General features: G+C 40.3%; 2 protein-coding genes, 1 non-coding gene and 1 pseudogene across 3 annotated transcripts; 1 reads left to right on the top strand and 3 right to left on the bottom strand.

Annotated features, from left to right (window-relative positions):
• The first annotated feature begins 507 nt into the window (after positions 1-507).
• Positions 508-6,913, top strand: LOC137731832 (protein phosphatase 2C 29). The gene is made up of 4 exons (XM_068471066.2): positions 508-2,539; positions 3,914-4,027; positions 4,524-4,788; positions 6,234-6,913. Exons 1-4 carry the CDS (start codon positions 692-694, stop codon positions 6,356-6,358), a joined length of 2,352 nt encoding a protein of 783 aa, XP_068327167.2. The 5' UTR covers positions 508-691; the 3' UTR covers positions 6,359-6,913.
• A 548-nt stretch (positions 6,914-7,461) lies between these two features.
• On the bottom strand, positions 7,462-10,109 carry LOC137731173 (pentatricopeptide (PPR) repeat-containing protein). The gene has a single exon (XM_068470279.2). It carries the CDS (start codon positions 9,762-9,764, stop codon positions 7,608-7,610), a length of 2,157 nt encoding a protein of 718 aa, XP_068326380.2. The 5' UTR covers positions 9,765-10,109; the 3' UTR covers positions 7,462-7,607.
• Positions 9,920-10,049, bottom strand: LOC137733074 (U6atac minor spliceosomal RNA). The gene has a single exon (XR_011068392.2). It is a non-coding gene; the product is annotated as a U6atac minor spliceosomal RNA (small nuclear RNA).
• Positions 10,110-14,409: 4,300 nt separating the features above from the next.
• Positions 14,410-15,212, bottom strand: LOC137732916 (3-oxo-Delta(4,5)-steroid 5-beta-reductase pseudogene; annotated as a pseudogene).
• Positions 15,213-16,763: the final 1,551 nt, after the last annotated feature.

Genomic DNA, 16,763 nt, shown 5'->3' with positions numbered 1-16,763 from the left:
AAAACAGATTTGCTCGCCCGTATTAAGAATAACAAATAAAGAGAATACCAGGGGCAGAATGGTAATTTAAGATAAAAACAGAAAAGTAGTGGTCAACCGAGATTGGGCCTTGGGCTGGGGGGTGTCCGAAAATCCAAACCGAGAAAAGGACAAAAGCACCCCCGCAAGATAACCCTTTTAATCCAACCTCGGTTTTCCACATTGACCCTGCGGTGAGTGAACAGTCCTACTCCCACCACCGCTTTCTGTCTGACTCCTCCCGCTGCCTTTCCCTAATCGCTATTGCCAATCACAGTAGTTCCACGTGTCTTCCGACGTGGCAGGTACTCCAAACCAGCACTCGCCATTTCTGCTTTGCTGGGCGCCAGGTGTAACCGTCAAACAAGAGCCAACAACTGCACCCAACAACAAAAAATTAAAATTCAAATATCACCAATTTAAAAATATTTAAAAATATTTAAAAATTATTTTTAGAGAGACAAAGTCTTCCTCTCTCTACAAAATCGAGGCCAGTCAGTCTACTCAACTACTATATAAAATCACTGCCACTCTCTCTCTCTCTCTCCGCTTCTTTCTTTTTTGTTTATTTTCGTTTTTTTTAATGGTGTTATTTGGGTTGTTGAGCTTTGCCGGAAAATCGTGTAGGGGACAATTTTCTCGGTAGCCAAACAGCGGACGCGACTCAAATGTGATGGGAAGTGGAGTCTCCACCCTCTCCGCCTGCTTCCGGCCGGTTCACCGGACCAACCACCACCACCCGGACCACAACGACGTTGTCTTCGCGGCGTCCGAGCCCCTGGACGAAACCCTAGGCCACTCTTTCTGCTACGTCCGCTCCTCAGCTCGCTTTCTCTCTCCTACTCAGTCGGATCGCTTCATTTCCCCTTCCAACTCCCTCCGCTTCTCGCCCCCTCACGAATCCGGCTCCAGAACCCGACCCGGATTGCACGAAACCGGGTTCAAAGCCATCTCCGGGGCTTCCGTCAGTGCCAATAGCGCCACTCCTAGGACTGTCCTCCAGCTTGACAATATTTACGACGATGCAACTGAGAGTGTTCTCGGCGGATGCGGCGGTGGCGTCCGGGGGAGTATAGTCAATGGTTTCGAAAGTACGTCGTCGTTTAGCGCCTTGCCTCTTCAGCCCGTGCCACGTGGCGGTGAGCGAGATCCCTCGGGTCCAATGGAGCGGGCGGGCTTCTTCCTCTCTGGCCCGATAGAGCGCGGCGCCCTCTCCGGTCCCCTCGACCCAAACCCGAACGCCAACCCGGCCGGGCCAGACGGGCGGGTTCACTTCTCGGCGCCACTCGGTGGCCCTTACGTGAAGAAGAGGCGGAAGAAGGGCATTTCGGGGATTGGGAAGGCGCTGTATCGGAATTTCTCGGAGAAGAAGCAGCGCCCCTGGGTTGTTCCGGTGCTCAATTTCGTTGGTCGGAAGGAGGGTCCACCGTCGATCGGAGAGGAGCCTGAGCCCAAGAGCGAGAGCAATGTCCAGTGGGCTCTTGGCAAAGCCGGGGAGGATCGTGTACATGTGGTTGTATCGGAAGAGCAGGGGTGGCTGTTTGTTGGGATTTACGATGGGTTTAATGGCCCTGATGCTCCGGAATTTCTGATGGGTAATCTTTACCGTGCATTTTACAATGAGCTTCAGGGTTTGTTTTGGGAGGTTGGTGACAATGATCAAGCCCCAGAAGCCGCTCAAGAAGCCAATAACAGTAACCCACCACCAAATGTAGCTTCAGAGACTGATGTAGTTGTAGAGGGCAAAACTGAAAACGAGTCGAATTCAGATTCGAAACCCATGCCGGAAGCTGATCGGGAAAAGAGAGTGACTTTTCAATCCGAGGGTGTTAGAAGGCGGCGGCTTTGGGAATTGCTGGCTGAGGCTGAGGCTGAAGAGGGGCTTGACCTTTCGGGTTCCGAGAGGTTTGCATTTTCTGTTGATGACGCAGTTACAGTGAGCAATGAGGGTTCGGGTTCTGCTGTTAGTAGGCGGTGGCTTTTGCTGTCAAAATTGAAACAAGGCTTGACTAAGCACAAGGAGGGTCAGGGTCATAGTAGGACGTTGTTTCCATGGCGGTTTGGTTTGGAGGATAAAGAGAAGGTTGAGGTTGAGAATAGAGTGGAGGAGAGGTCTGCTCCAACTGGCAGGAAGAGGAAGGAGGGACCGGTGGATCATGAGTTGGTGTTGAGTGCATTGTCAAGGGCTTTACATGCGACGGAGGAAGCGTATTTGGAGATGACCGATAAGGTTCATGATACGAATCCGGAACTTGCATTGATGGGGTCGTGCTTGTTGGTTGTGCTAATGAGGGATGAGGATGTGTATGTGATGAATTTGGGGGATAGTCGGGCCATTGTAGCACATTATGAGCCGGAGGAAGGTGATTCAAGCAGTGCTTTGACAGGGTACAAGGACAATGGGTTGAACACTGAGGATATAACTGAGTCGTCCTCAGCTGTGGCCAATGAGGCTCCTACTCAAGCAATGCAATTGACTGCATTGCAACTGTCCACTGATCACAGCACGAGCATTGAAGAAGTAAGTTCTCTGCTTTTCATGTATGTATCTGTAGCTTTTGTTCTCATGCTAATATTGTTTGACCAGTCATTAATGAATTCCTACTTGATTGTTTTGTATTTTCCTGGATGGATGAGGTTGGTGTGTTTAAGTTTTCATTTTACTAAAGAATCCTATATCAAAAACTTTTTTATGCGCAAACGCCAAATAACTTGTTTGTTTTCCATGGTCTCTTGGTTCTTGAGTTGCTATCTTTAATAATTTTGAAGCAGCATGCTTCACAATTTTATCTCCTGGTAATGCATCTTGGTCATAGAATTTCTCTTTTTTTTTTTATTTTTTTATTTTTTTTTTATGAAAAGTTGGTGAGAGAAATCGGTACTAGTTGAAGCACACTTCTCGTTCATGTAATTCATGCTAGATATATAGTCTTCCGACACTGGAGCTAGATTTTTCCCTTAGATTGTGTGATACTTTGCTAAATATGTATTCGAGTTTTCTTTTAGAAAACGCCACACCGGCTCTGATGCTTCCTACCAAGGCAAACTTAAGGTTCTTGTTGTTTCTTAAACTTCTGGTGTTTCTTTAAGTGTTGGAAAAATGTACTGGCAAACTTGAGGTATTAATCTATAAGAAATCTAACCAATGTGTAAAATATCATCAGTAATTCTTTGAAAGAAATTTATTATGAAATAAAAGTAAATGAAGTTAATTGTAGGGGAGGTGCGTTCTAAATTTGCTTTTTGTCACTATTTATGACGTGGTCTAGACTCTAAAGAAAAGCTATCTAGGAATTGCAATTATCAAATCATGTTTCAACTGTTTAAATAAGCCTACTAAAGTATCATCCATTGGTTGTACTGAACCTGATTTTGTACAATTGCCCTAAGCAATGTGTCCTTTCTGGGGACGGGGACAGCAGACTTAAAGAATTGAAGAAGCTTCCTTTTCCCGTCCTGGCTTTTTCGGTTGTCTCATTTGCCTTTATGTTCAATTCCTTTATGGATGGGGACAATATGTGGAAGCTTCCGTGCATGTATCTTTTCTTGTGCCAGTCCTTCAATGTTTAATAACCTTGTGGATGTGCAGCTGATGTGCGCATGTTGATAAGTATGAAGTGTTTTCTGTCAATGCCTTGGTGGATCTTTTCACCTCTGTTCCAAAAAGTTACTTCTCACCATAATAATGCGCTCAGACACTCATTTTTGTCTTCTTATTGGTGCGGATGTTTGGTTGTTGTTCTTTGTACTATTCCCTCTCTTTCCCATCCATAGTGTCATCTGGTAACAATTATAGGCATTTCCTCGTTTAGTTTCTGAGTCATGTTGTTTGATGCATCTTAGCTCGTATTCGTTTGTGTTTTGTTTTTCAACAATTTTTCTTTTCGTTCTGCAGGAAGTAACAAGAATAAAAAATGAACATCCAGATGACAAACATTGTATTGTCAATGATAGAGTGAAAGGTCGGCTTAAAGTTACCAGAGCGTTTGGGGCTGGATTTCTAAAACAGGTTTAAGTACATTATTGTTAACTATCCTGTTGAAGTTCACTTTTTGCATGGTTTGGTGTGGAGATACTTATTTCATATACATTTTGAGAATCTGAAGTAAAATTGCTTTTTACACATCTATTGAAAAGTTACGGCTTGACATTACTTGTATAATAAGGGAACAACCTAACGAGGTTTCGTAATTATTGACATAGAGTTTCAACAGTCCCAAGTTGTGAATGGTCAATTTCAATCTGTACATATGTTTTTTCTTTTTTGTTACAAGAAATCATGTACATATGTTTATTACCTCTGAATGTATAATTGTGTCTGTATGTTTCAAGATTATTATTTTTTTCGCTCTAATCAAACAAAACCAGAATCCTCAGCAAATTTGTTAAAAGTTAATTATGATTTTGTGTTTTTGTTGCTGCATGAACTCACCATGTTCAAGTGCATTGGACGCACGGTCCAGTGTCCTCAGTAGGTAACAATGTGATTTGTTTTTGTTGTGCAGCCCAAGTGGAATGACACGTTATTGGAAATGTTTCGAAATGAGTACATTGGCACTGCACCATACATATCATGTTTGCCTTCTCTTCGCCACCATAGACTCTGCCCTAGTGATCAGTTCTTAATCCTGTCATCAGACGGTTTGTATCAGTATTTTAGCAATCAGGAAGTAGTTTCCCATGTTGAGAATTTTATGGAGAAGTTTCCAGATGGAGACCCTGCACAACACCTGATAGAGGAGCTTCTTTTCCGTGCTGCAAAAAAAGCTGGTAATTTCCTCCATTTCTTTTGCCTCTTATATTGTGAAAATTGTATATACGTACTTTTGGTGTTCTTTTTTCGTTGTAATTTGAAGTATTCGTAGCAAGAACAATGCAAGGCTTAGTAGGACGGTGTTAGAATGGTGGGTGCAGGCACTATATTTTAGGATTGGAAATAGTTACGTATGCAAGTGACCTTTACCACAGTGGTGGAAAGGTGTGGAGCTTTTGCATGATGGCGTGGGTTCAAACCCCGTCGTTAGCTAATCTAACAAAATTTATCATTTGACTAAAAAAAAATATAGTTATGTATCAAATTGATTAGATAATTTGCAAAAGAACGGCACTGGCTTCATAGGTTTTTAGTCTTGCCTAATTCAAGGATAAAATTATCTGCAGTTGTAGATATTTTGGTAGTCCAGATTTACTGAAATATCAATAAAAAAAAAAGAAAGAGCAAAGTCTACCTTTAAACATGGGGAATTTTAAGTGATAAGGGGCTGCATTTGAAACATGGTTTTCACTATTAACCAAATCCCATCTAGCTAATTTCTTTGCCCAAGCGTTTATCTAATTGATCAAAGAGCAGTAACTGTCTAGCATGTGGGTTCTAGAGCCGTCGCCAGTCAAACCTTTAACATATAATGATTAAAAAGTGTTTTCGAAATAGAGAAGGGGCCTTCTTCTTTGTTCTTCTTGTTCATCTTTAACTTCTACTTGAAACTTTTCAGATCACATGTACAAAGTTGCATAGAAATTTCAGTACCCAAACCAGAATTTCACTGACGTTTGACCAGATTCCCCACAAGAAAACAACAGATGAAATTGATCAGATAATTACTACGAAACTATTGATGTTACAAAAACTTCTGTGATTCTTTCAAAATATTGGATAAAGGGTGGAAATAAACACCTTCCTTCCTATCAAGTGTCGGCACTCTGAGTGACTGTGATTTTGACATAATTGTTGGCAATTTCTATAAAATATAGTACATTGACCTTATTAATTTGATCGGTATCATATGTGCATTCTACTACTATCTACTACTATGAGCATGTGTGCATTCTCCCTCCCCTTCCAGAGCCAAGCTCGAGCATATGTTTACGTGACAATATCAATTGGGCTGAGCTTGAGCATGCATAATATCAACTAAGTTGAGCTTGAGCACCTTGGTACTTGGCTCGGCCCATTTACACTCCTGGTAGGCATCAGACTTAGCTAGGATTTAGGTTTACCCATCTAAGGTTTTAGGTTTTTGGTGGAGAAAGGAGTTGGTTGAAGATGCTTTTAAGTTTACCCATCTAAGGTTTTAGGTTTTTGGCCTCCTGAAAGCATAGACTTTAATCCCTTAATCTGATACTTGTCTTTCTAGTTTGGACAAAAAGCTTTATTATTAGTCTACATATTTTGTTAGGGTTTTATAGCTTTGAACCTGAAGTGTTTTGGTATGCAGGAATGGATTTCCATGAATTACTGGACATCCCGCAAGGAGCTCGCAGGAAGTATCATGACGACGTGACCGTTATGGTTATATCACTTGAAGGAAGAATCTGGAAGTCATCGGGAAAGTACCTTTGAAACTTTATACGCAGGCAATATTCTCTCTAAAACAGGTGATATTGCAATTTCGGTTTTCGGCTAGGGATGTTGTGCAAGCAGTAGGGAAAAGCTTTGCTGCTGACAGTTGCATGGGTCCATTAGGGTTTTCTATTCGCTCACAGCATAAGCATACAACTAGTTAGGGATGGGAAAAGGCTGATGTTAGATATCACCAAATACTTAATAGGGGGGAAAGTCAGATGGAGTTGTTGGGAACTGCTCTTTTGGTTTTGGGTGGTGGGGGAGGGGAAAGAAAAATCTATTCCTTTCGTTTCGTTTTTCTTTTAGATTTACATTTTTGTTTAAAGAAAAACAAAAATAGAAAAAATTGCATAGGCGGAGGCTCTTTCGATTTCATCTGTGCCTTGTTCATCTCGTTTCTTCTTTCCCGGAGCGGAAATGGTGTTTGTAAATTGGTGGGGGTACACATTTACTTACTGGACTTTTAGCATTCCCTTGTCAAAACTGAGCATCTCTAATTTTGGAAGGTGGGTTTTCCACCGTTGCGGATAACAAGAGTTGGATTGTCTAGAATTTGTGTTGGCGTTTCAATTCTTTGTAGCATCAACAAGTCACAGTCGACTTATGTTACCGGTACGGTGGTACCTATATACGAAACAACAGGGAAGAGAAAATAAAGGTAATACAAGTTTAAGCATCGATCTATTAAGACGCTTTTTTCACAAGTGCTGCTTTAGAAAGCACTATTTGATGTACAAGTACTTTTAAGGATTCTTTCCGGCAAATCTTTTAACCCTTCCAAATCTGATTAACACTAGAAAGTTGAGTTAAAGGTGACAACTACACTAAAACCTATTGATCCAACGACGCTTAACCTCGCTCGCAAATCACATGTGTTTATTCTAACAGTACAGCAAAAGGAGCTTCAACTCCGAACCAGCTCTTGGTCTAACAGCGCGCGCGGGAAAGCGGACATAAAGTGAACTATGTCCAAGCACGGAGTTTGGTTGTTTTGTCTTTCACGAAGATCCAACCCTTTGTTTTCAAAATGATAAACGTAGCTAAATTACTTGGTTCTAGTTAGTTTCAAAAACGAAAAATTGGACGAAAAACAAGTAGGATACCAAACAACTCCCTAAACGTTTAGGTTGCCTGAAAACTGTATTACTCTGGTACAAAAAGTTAATCTGAAAGTGAAACATACAACGATCCAAATGAGATAATCCATTTCCCATTTGACATTACATGGTATAAACATATAAAGCACTTAAACTGTCGTGACGGCCGACGACGGAGCCTGTGACCGCGCCCACGACACTAGATCCTCCCTGGTTGCCACAAAACTACCAGCTTTCTCTTCACTCTGTCTAAACGGCGCAGCCAATTTCTTCACATGAGAACCAAAGGAATGCGACAGCCCTTGCGAGAATTTGTGACTTCCGCTACCAGTTTGAGCGGAGAACATCTCCGGCAACGCCTCTTCCCGCTGTACTATTTTGTAGAGCGTTCCCATCCACTCTTCAAGTGCAGTGTGAGCTGCACCTATGGATAGTGACCTAACGTCCAAACACCACTCCCTTGCAGTCTTGGTGTGCAGACCCGGATACAACCCGTATAGGGTTCCCAAATAGAGCAGCTCATGAGCTCTCTCATGGTTGTTTTTGTTTCGGCATATATCAATCAAGCAATTACAGAAGGGTCTCCGGGATTCAACCGCGGTACTACCAATAGCGTTCCTGAACTCATCTTTAATAGTCTCAAACCCGATTTTCTTATCTTGCAGCACTTCGACAAGAGTCACCAACTTCGGATTTGCCTGCTGCAAACAAGAAAGCACCCTATCCTCATCCTCAGTTTCATCACACAACGATACAACAGAGAGTAAGCACCCACAAAGCCTATCATCTGGTTTAACCCCTTTTTCAACTGCAACATAAAAAACTCGGACCATATCACCGAATCTTCTAGCTTTCCCCAAGCCCTGAATCAAACAAGTGCACCCCATGACATTGAGCTCGATACCCAACTCGGACATTTCTTCAAACAATTTCATTGCCTCATCAACATTCCCTCCGCTCCCATAGATGTTCAGCATTGCAGTGTAACTCCAACTGTCTGGCCTACAATGCTCCGACTGCTTCATATCCTCAAAAAGCGTCTTAGCTTCCTCCTCCAAACCAAGGTCCGCACACATATTCAACAATGTGTTATACAAAATGAAGTCCATAGGCCACTTATTCGACCTCATTCGCTCCCACAATTCCAAAGCATCTCGAGCCCACCTTGCCTTGCCATAGATCTTAACAAGCGCCGTCAATGTTTTCTCATTCGGGGTTAGCCCTGATTCCACCATTTCTTTGAATAAGCTCCTTGCCAAACCAGGCTTTCCGGCCTTCCCCATTGCCTCTAACAAAGTATTGTACACAACCAAATTAGGCTCTACACCAAGAGCAGCCATTTCTTGCAACACATACCTAATACCATCATAATCCCCAGCCTCCCCAAACATCTTACCCAAAACCGAAAATGCAATCGGGTCCGGTTTCCACCCACTAGCTCTTCCCCTCTCATACAAACTAAGAACCTCCTCAACCTTGCCCAATTTAGCATAAACATCTAAAATGGCAGAGTAAGTCACCTCATCCGGCATCAAACCGGTCTTATACATCCTCTCAAACCACTCGACCGCCTTGTCGAAAAGCTTGGACCTCTTGGCACAAGTGATTATAGTAGAATACGTAATGTTATCGAGCTCAATCTCGTCCCTTATCATCTCCTCCGCGAGCTCTTCGATGAGCTGAAACTGCCTCCCGAACCTCAGAGACTTCATAGTGACATTGTAGAATATGGTTTCCATTGGAAACAAATTCTGGGACTTCATCCAATTGAAGAACATGTGGGTTTTCTGCCATGGCTTCAAGCTATTCAGAATCAAAAGCGCATTTTCTCGTGTGGGCGGGTGGGGGATTTCTTCAAGGGCAGCCAAGAAGGCAACTTTGGTGGCATCACAGTCGTTGAGCTTGTGGGCAAACCCCCTCAGATCTCTCACCTGAGGATTGTAAGAGTAGAGAGACCGCTTCTGCCGCTGCAGAGAGAGCACGGAGCGTTTCGGCTTGGCCGGGTTGACCCAGATGGATTTGGGCTTGGATATCAACTGGGATTGGTCTTGGGTCGGAGGAGGGTCGGAGAGAGTGGTTGTGGTCAGAGGCTGGAGCTGCTCGGACAAAGATAAAGATGGGTTTTGGTTCTTCTTCTTGTTGGTGGTGGGTTCGGCTAAATCCGGCGGGGATTTGGGAGGAGACTTGGCGGAGCGGCAAGAAATGTTGAATTTTTTGGTTGGGATTTGTCGAAAAGGTGAAGAGAAGAAGATGGGTCGCTTTGTATCCGAGGAATTCAGAGTCCAGTGGACAGCACTGGTAGCCATTAAAGATTGAGAGTTGTTTGGTAAACGAAGATGTTGTGGATATTTTGACACCTTATCTAAAACGGAAGCAAAATTCTGGCTTTACGACGAACCCTAAATGAATTTAACGGTTGAATTATTTTGGAAAAATGCCAAAAAAAAAGAAAGAAAAAAGTAGAAAAAATTGGTTATAGATCCACCACAAGGGTGGGTAGCCTTAACCGGATGTGTGGTAACAGGTAAGCTCGGAAGCTGTTCCCGTCCCTGTCAGGGGAGATGCCAACCATCTCTCCTTTCTACGAACACGGGCTTGCCTGGGAGTTGGAACTATATAAACTAGAAAAGATTTTGTGTTTGGTCGATGTGGGATACAGGCCCTGTCTTGGTTTGGGCTTGGTGCTATAGTTGGCACTAGATCATTCAAAGAAGTCTAAACAAATAGCAAGATGTTATAAATAGATAAAAGTATCGCATTGTTTATGTTCGTAATTGTATCACACAAATGATGCAGGTAAAGACAAGGGAGAGATATTTGTATCATTGCTTCGTGTTGTTTAATCATACACTGCATGCTCTTTATATATAGTCATTTACACGCAGAAATCTACAAGGGCAATTAATGCATATTGATAAACCGTGTCATACAAGTTGAAAGTTGAAGACCATGCTATACCACAACAGCAAAATTTGACAATACCATTATTTTTAGTCCTCACTTTTTCACCTTCGACTAAACCATGTGGGCCAATTCCCACAGCTTTTACAACACAAGATAGCATAGTTTTACACAAAAATGTTCTCCTTGTGACTTGGAACCAAGGAACACATGGTTGTTCATAAATTTGATATTGATGGTGATGAACAAATGAAATATAGAAGCTAGCCTACTATTTATCTAACAGGAAGTGCCGATTTGTTGCTAGAGGAGGAGTGAATTTTTCACTCTCAATCTTGAACTTCTCTACAACGCCCTTTTTTTTTTTTTTTTTTCTTTTCTCTCCAGTTGTTTTCTTTCCTCTAAAAAAACCTAGCACTATTATGAAGTTGAGCATCTTCAAGAGATTATTATTTTTTTAAATAATGACATATTTATATTAAGGGGTGAGGTGAATAAATTGGTTTTAAACTCGTTATTTACGAGATTCAAACCTAAGACATCTCACTTATGTGTGAATAGGAATATCATTATACTGTAATACTAAGTGACACTCCAAGAGACACCAAAACCACACTATGCTAAATATTTTAGTAAGAAATCAACAAAACATTGCCCTAAGAGTCTTTAAAAAGACTTGCTAGTTTAACTTAACGAAATAGTACTCTATAGATTTGAAAAGGTATCCTAGTGGATAGGGTGTTGATTTCTATCCTGCTTCTCGAGTTCGAAACTCCACACTCTCCTAATTATTGTAATTATTTCGAACTCTTCTCCCTTTCCTTAATAATAATAAACTTTTTTTTTTTAAAGCTAAACTTTAAAAATAATATTAGAACTCTCCTACTATTGAAGTTTCTCTCTCTCCTCAATCCTCATGTAAATCGGTGAATATCTAAGAGTGTTACAAAAGTGGATGACCTGCATGAAGAAATATGCACCATCCACTGCGTCTTGTTAGCCAACAAATGTTGAAGGTGTGCTATCTACTTTCACATCTCTTGGCCTTAATAGAGAAGATATAGTTTTCCTATATAAATGCTTGTTTGCTCACAAATATGTAGAGACGATAGAGAAGATACAATCTCTTGTTTCCATTGCTTTGTAATTTCAGTTTGATAATGAGAGAAACTATTGCTATTGACACGCCTTGATCCCGATATCCTCCAAACACCAGGATGGGCACGTGTAGGCTGACACCCGAGGGTGATGAAAGCCATTAACATGCATGCAAGTTATGAAGAAAAGAACGAACGTAAATAAAATATGTAAATTTAAATATAATGAAATATGAAAATGCGAGAACGTATTCAAAGCAGACAACTAATCAAGAATACTGCAAAAGGAATATTATAAAAAGGTAAGATTATAGAGAAAGGGGTCCTACACCGAGATGAGGACTCGAAGCTACTGATATGGAAATGCCTTGATGCCGGGATCGGGGTATGTCAGATTGGTATTAGAGACTTCTACTCTAGTAGTGCGTTGGCCTTGATATCATTTGGATGTCACGGCTTTCGTTTATAGATGTCTTTCGGCACAGTTGTGCAATTCTTATTCAGTCAGAATTGTCACATCCTTATTTGAAGTATGAAAATTCGTGTCAGGATTGTGCCTTATCGGTGACATAATGGAATGATGGATGACTTTCAACAACAGACCAATACTCTGCGACATGCGTTCCTTAGGAATGGCGGCAGAATTAGATTTACATAGAAGTGATGCGAAATAAGGATGAAATTTGGTCAAGACCAACTGAAGATCTGAAACGATGATGATGCTCTGCGACTTGCGTTCCCTAGGAATGGCGGGCATAGTCATACCTATATGGAGATTACTCGAAACATCCGAAGTTTGTGTTGGAGAAATTAAGGAAGCACCAGCTGTAAGTGAAGTTAGCAAGTGTCAGTTTGGTTAGACCAGATCAATTTTCTCGGGCTTGTTGTTTTCGTTGAGGGAATTCGTGTGGACCTCATAAGATTTTTGGTGATTGCATTTCCTCTTAACAAGTTGACGAATGCTTAAACGAATTGTATAAATCTAACTAACCGGGTAATCCATGCATTTTCTGATGGATTTGTGATTGCCTTAATGACAATTTTCTTGTCTACTCCAACAATGAGGGAAAATTTACTAAACATCAACAGTCAACTTTATACCACATTCCTTAAATGTTAACTTTGTTTAGAGTATATACCTTTCTTGGGAGATGTTAGCGTAGTAGATGATATTCTTACAATTTCCAAAGCGGTTGCGGTTGCAGAAAATAAAAAATCCTCATAAAGTGTTGTGATCATTAGTCTTGTCGATTTCGATGGGCAGTTGTCAATGATTCTTTAAGCATAGCCATATTCCTATTTTTGGCTAGGAAACAAGTTAGTTTTTTTTGAGATGTTGAATTTGAACAATGTTTCTGGCAACTGGAGTGTTGTCTTAGCCGACCATTGTTCTTACATTCTTTGATGACGTCGATCAATTTCAAATCCTACAGTGATGTTTTATTGAATGTTTAGTTGCGTGCTGATGCATATGGTCGAGTAATGCTTATGCCTTTTGACGGTTGGGACCACATGATGTGAACCATCCTATATATGACCTAGAGTCAACGATTGCCGTTTTTACCTGAAAACCTGTTGACACCTTATTCGTAGAGAAACGTGTCAAATCTTTATCAACCTCATAAACTTCTCAAAGTATATATTCACTCAAAATGAGCTAAATCTCAAATAGCGATGATGGATATGATATATCAATGTCTACGATTGCACCATCGTCTACCACCCTAATCGTGCAAATGTGGTTGCTGACGACTTCAGTGGAAAAACACATAGATACCTGAACGCTCTTCAACCTTTTATATTTCCACCTTGTGCAGAACTCATGAATACTGATGTGACATTTTTTTTTCAAATCATCAAGAAACCTTGTTAGCCTATTTCCAAGTTCTACCTTTCTATGTTTGACGTGAGATGAAAAAGGAATTGCTTAGTCGTTAGGCAAATACCTTACTACCTGGGGGTCAAAATAGGAAGAAAAGAACCATTCGAGTTGTTGAGAGCGATTCCCATTTCTTGCACAAACTATTTGGTATACGTGGAGACTATGGTGATGTTTTGGTGTTTGTCGACTAACTCACTCAGCGCTTTATCTATCAGTCCGTGAGGACTACTTTGAACTGTTTGGCAGAATTCCTCATTCTCGAATTTGTCAGACACTTTGACGTTTTGGTCTGCTTCGACTCTATTCGTAATCCCAGATTCACCTCCTGGCACTAAAATATATTTGAGTCAATCTTGGGTTATCTACTGCACTTTGTGTCATTTTTTAAGTAGACAGACCGTCCAAGAGAACCACTCAGACATTCAAGTTTTTAGTTAAGATCATCAGTCTTGCAAGCACCCATTAACACCTTATCGAACAAATCCTTACCATCGGTGATTGAATATCTCTGAAGTTACTGTTGTAGCGAGATGTTGTGAATATTGATTTAGGGGAAATCTAAGTTCAATACTACAAAACCATTTATTAGTGTCGCTATGATAACCGACAAGAAATGTATATTACTGTCGAATATTAAGCAAAATCCGACAGAAAATGGATGTAGTGGTGGATATAATAAACGACAAAATTGCCAGCGTCAGGAAATGAATTTTCTGACAGAAAGTACTCTAAAACCGACAAAAATTGTGTCGGATATAACAAACAGAGAATATATTAATAATGAATAAATAAGAGCATTCTCTGTCGGATAAAACTGACAGAAAATACTCTAAAACTGCCAGAACTTGTGTCAGATATAACCGATAGGGAATTTATTAATAATGAATAAATAAAAGCATTCTTTGTTGGATAAAACCGACAGAAAATATATTAATAAAAAAAGTACAAATGTATGTCTCATCTCTATTAAAGAGACAATACAAATGATGGTACAAAAAAAGAGAAAGAATAACAATTTTTATTGTCATTACATACGCATGTTATAGGTACTCTTCTTCCTCATAATGCATTTCATGGAACAATCTTGTAAGCCTTCATCTTCTTAATCCGTGAAATGAAGGACTTTTTGGAATTCTTGAACCCCAAAAAGCCATGCTTTTTGCTCTTATTCATACTGTCCAACAAAGCCTCCCCACCCAACACAAAGTCAGCAAACCACCACACCGCCACCTCCTCCAACTTCGTCGGCTGTAGCTCATTCTCCCTCATAATCTCCTCCCACACACCGACTTTCCCTTCCATCATCTCGACCAACCTCAGCCTACCACTCTCCTCCTCATCAAACCCATACTCCTCGATCCCAAAATGCTCAGCCAACGCCTCCCAAAAATGCTTCCACTTAAACACATCTCCATTGTCCACATTAAATGCTTCGTTTTTCGCATACGGAAGGCCCATATATGCTGTTTTGCCATCAAATTTGCATCCGAAGCCACGCATAACACTCCCAAGCCACTTTGCTACCGAGAAACTTCAATGGTCTTCCTTCCTTTTTACATATAGCAGCATAAACACAAAACGCACCGATTATGTTCATCAAGCTATAAGGAGAAAACCCAAAAATATTATTAGGCCAATGTACCGACCAAGTTAAACCTTTTTTTTTTCTCAACCTCTTCGAACAATATGTCTTCAAGAGTGTAGTAAAAATTGGGCACGTCAAGCCTAGGTAAGCCTTCCAACCAAGTTAAACCCTTTTTTTTTCTCAACCTCTTCGATTTAATAACAAAATCAAAATTTAAAACACAAACTGAACGTAATACAAATAATTTAAAACGTACTGGTTTTGGAATGTTGCTTCTCGAATTGTTCATCCATGGTGATTGAAGCGAGAAGGAGAAGGAGAGAGGAGAAGGAGCATGAGAAGGAAATGAGGAGAGGAGAAAAGGGGCAAGGAAGGGGAAAGGGAGAAGGCAACAGCACAAGGAAGAGATGGAAGGTTTTATTTTGGAAAATTTTCATTACTGTCAGTTAAAACCGACAAAAACATTTTTTTAAAATAAAAACCGACAGAAAAAAAATGGCAACAAAAATTCCCCCAAAATTCCCTCCCAAAATTTTAAATTCCCCCCAAAAATTTGTTACGATTTTAAAAAATATAATAATAATTGTTTGGTTTAATAAATAAATAATATGTATTTAAATAGAATACGTTTTTAAAAATTAAATAAATAATTGTTTGATTTAATGGATAATAACCCATGTTGTACAATGAAAATGTCATCACACAAACTAAAAATTGTCTAATCAATACTTGAAAAACATAAATAAAAATTTAGCACAGATTACTTTTCTCACTTCAAAATTTAGGCAAATTTCTACGAAACTAGTTTCAATGATCGAACCGTCAAACTTGCTTGTAGATACTACAAGGTCACATACGTAAAAAATTGCAAAAAAAAAAAAACATTTAGAGATTAGGTAACGGAACAAAAGTTTTGGACGGTTATAAACGAAAAATCACAATTTAACGATTATTTTAGCTCTGGTTTTGATGATTTTTGTACAGCTACACGCCTCGACCCTATAATAATGCAATGAACGAATTCGATCTTCAATTTAAAATATTTACAATAGTGGATACCATAAATGACACACCCCGATCGAGATCAGGGCATGCTGGCCGTCACGTGGAAGTGACGTAACCATGTGCACAGTGCGGAAGCTAATAAAATAATAATGAAAATAGTAATACGAATAAATAAAAACTAGTTTTACGTAAAGTAATAACAAGTGCAAGCGTAAGTGTAACGCTAAGTTCAGAGCATAAAGCCTAAAGCAGTCCAAAAGAAAATGACACAACAAAAGTACACCCGAAGGTGGCCCTACGCTGGTGATCGTCTGTCAGATATGCCGGGAAAATCCTCTGGGGAACCACCAAACGTGCTAGCCAACTAGAACCTGGAAGGGCGCAAAACAAAAGCGTGAGTGGGCAAAAACAAAGCTTTTCGAAAACCATTTAATAAATAAGTTCTAACCTCTCGCCGTAAAACTTGTATACTTCCCAGAAAATAGAGTATATAAATATATAAGTCATGCTCAGGAATATGTTATGCCAAAACCTCAAAGTAAAATGCAAGTGCTTAGGTAATATCGCATCAATATCATATAAACTGTCAGCCGGAGTCACCTAACGTGACCTGTACGGCTGAATCTAGAGCTCAAGTCTCAATCTCACTATCTAGACCTGCACACGAGTCGGAACCACCTAAAGTGGTCTGTACGACAAGCCTGGGTGTAATATATATATATATATATATATATATATATATATATATATACGCTCAAGTGCTACGATCATGTGAAGGCTGGGCGAATAATCGCGGGTCACCTACGAGTCGGAACCACCTAAAGTGGTCTGTACG

The sequence above is a fragment of the Pyrus communis genome, chromosome 16 (assembly GCF_041283825.1).
Source record: "Pyrus communis isolate YQ-2024b chromosome 16, ASM4128382v1, whole genome shotgun sequence".
Classification (NCBI taxonomy): Eukaryota; Viridiplantae; Streptophyta; class Magnoliopsida; order Rosales; family Rosaceae; genus Pyrus; species Pyrus communis.
Note: the sequence above shows the minus strand (reverse complement) of the source record. Positions and strands in the feature narration are given on the sequence as shown.

Excerpts from the sequence above, each read along its gene's own strand:
- LOC137731173 (XM_068470279.2), bottom strand. The coding sequence starts at position 9,764 with ATGGCTACCAGTGCTGTCCACTGGACTCTGAATTCCTCGGATACAAAG.
- LOC137731832 (XM_068471066.2), top strand. The coding sequence starts at position 692 with ATGGGAAGTGGAGTCTCCACCCTCTCCGCCTGCTTCCGGCCGGTTCAC. Across the intron at positions 4,028-4,523 it reads GGGCTGGATTTCTAAAACAG|CCCAAGTGGAATGACACGTT; the intron begins GTTTAAGTACAT and ends TTTGTTGTGCAG. Across the intron at positions 4,789-6,233 it reads CCGTGCTGCAAAAAAAGCTG|GAATGGATTTCCATGAATTA; the intron begins GTAATTTCCTCC and ends TTTGGTATGCAG.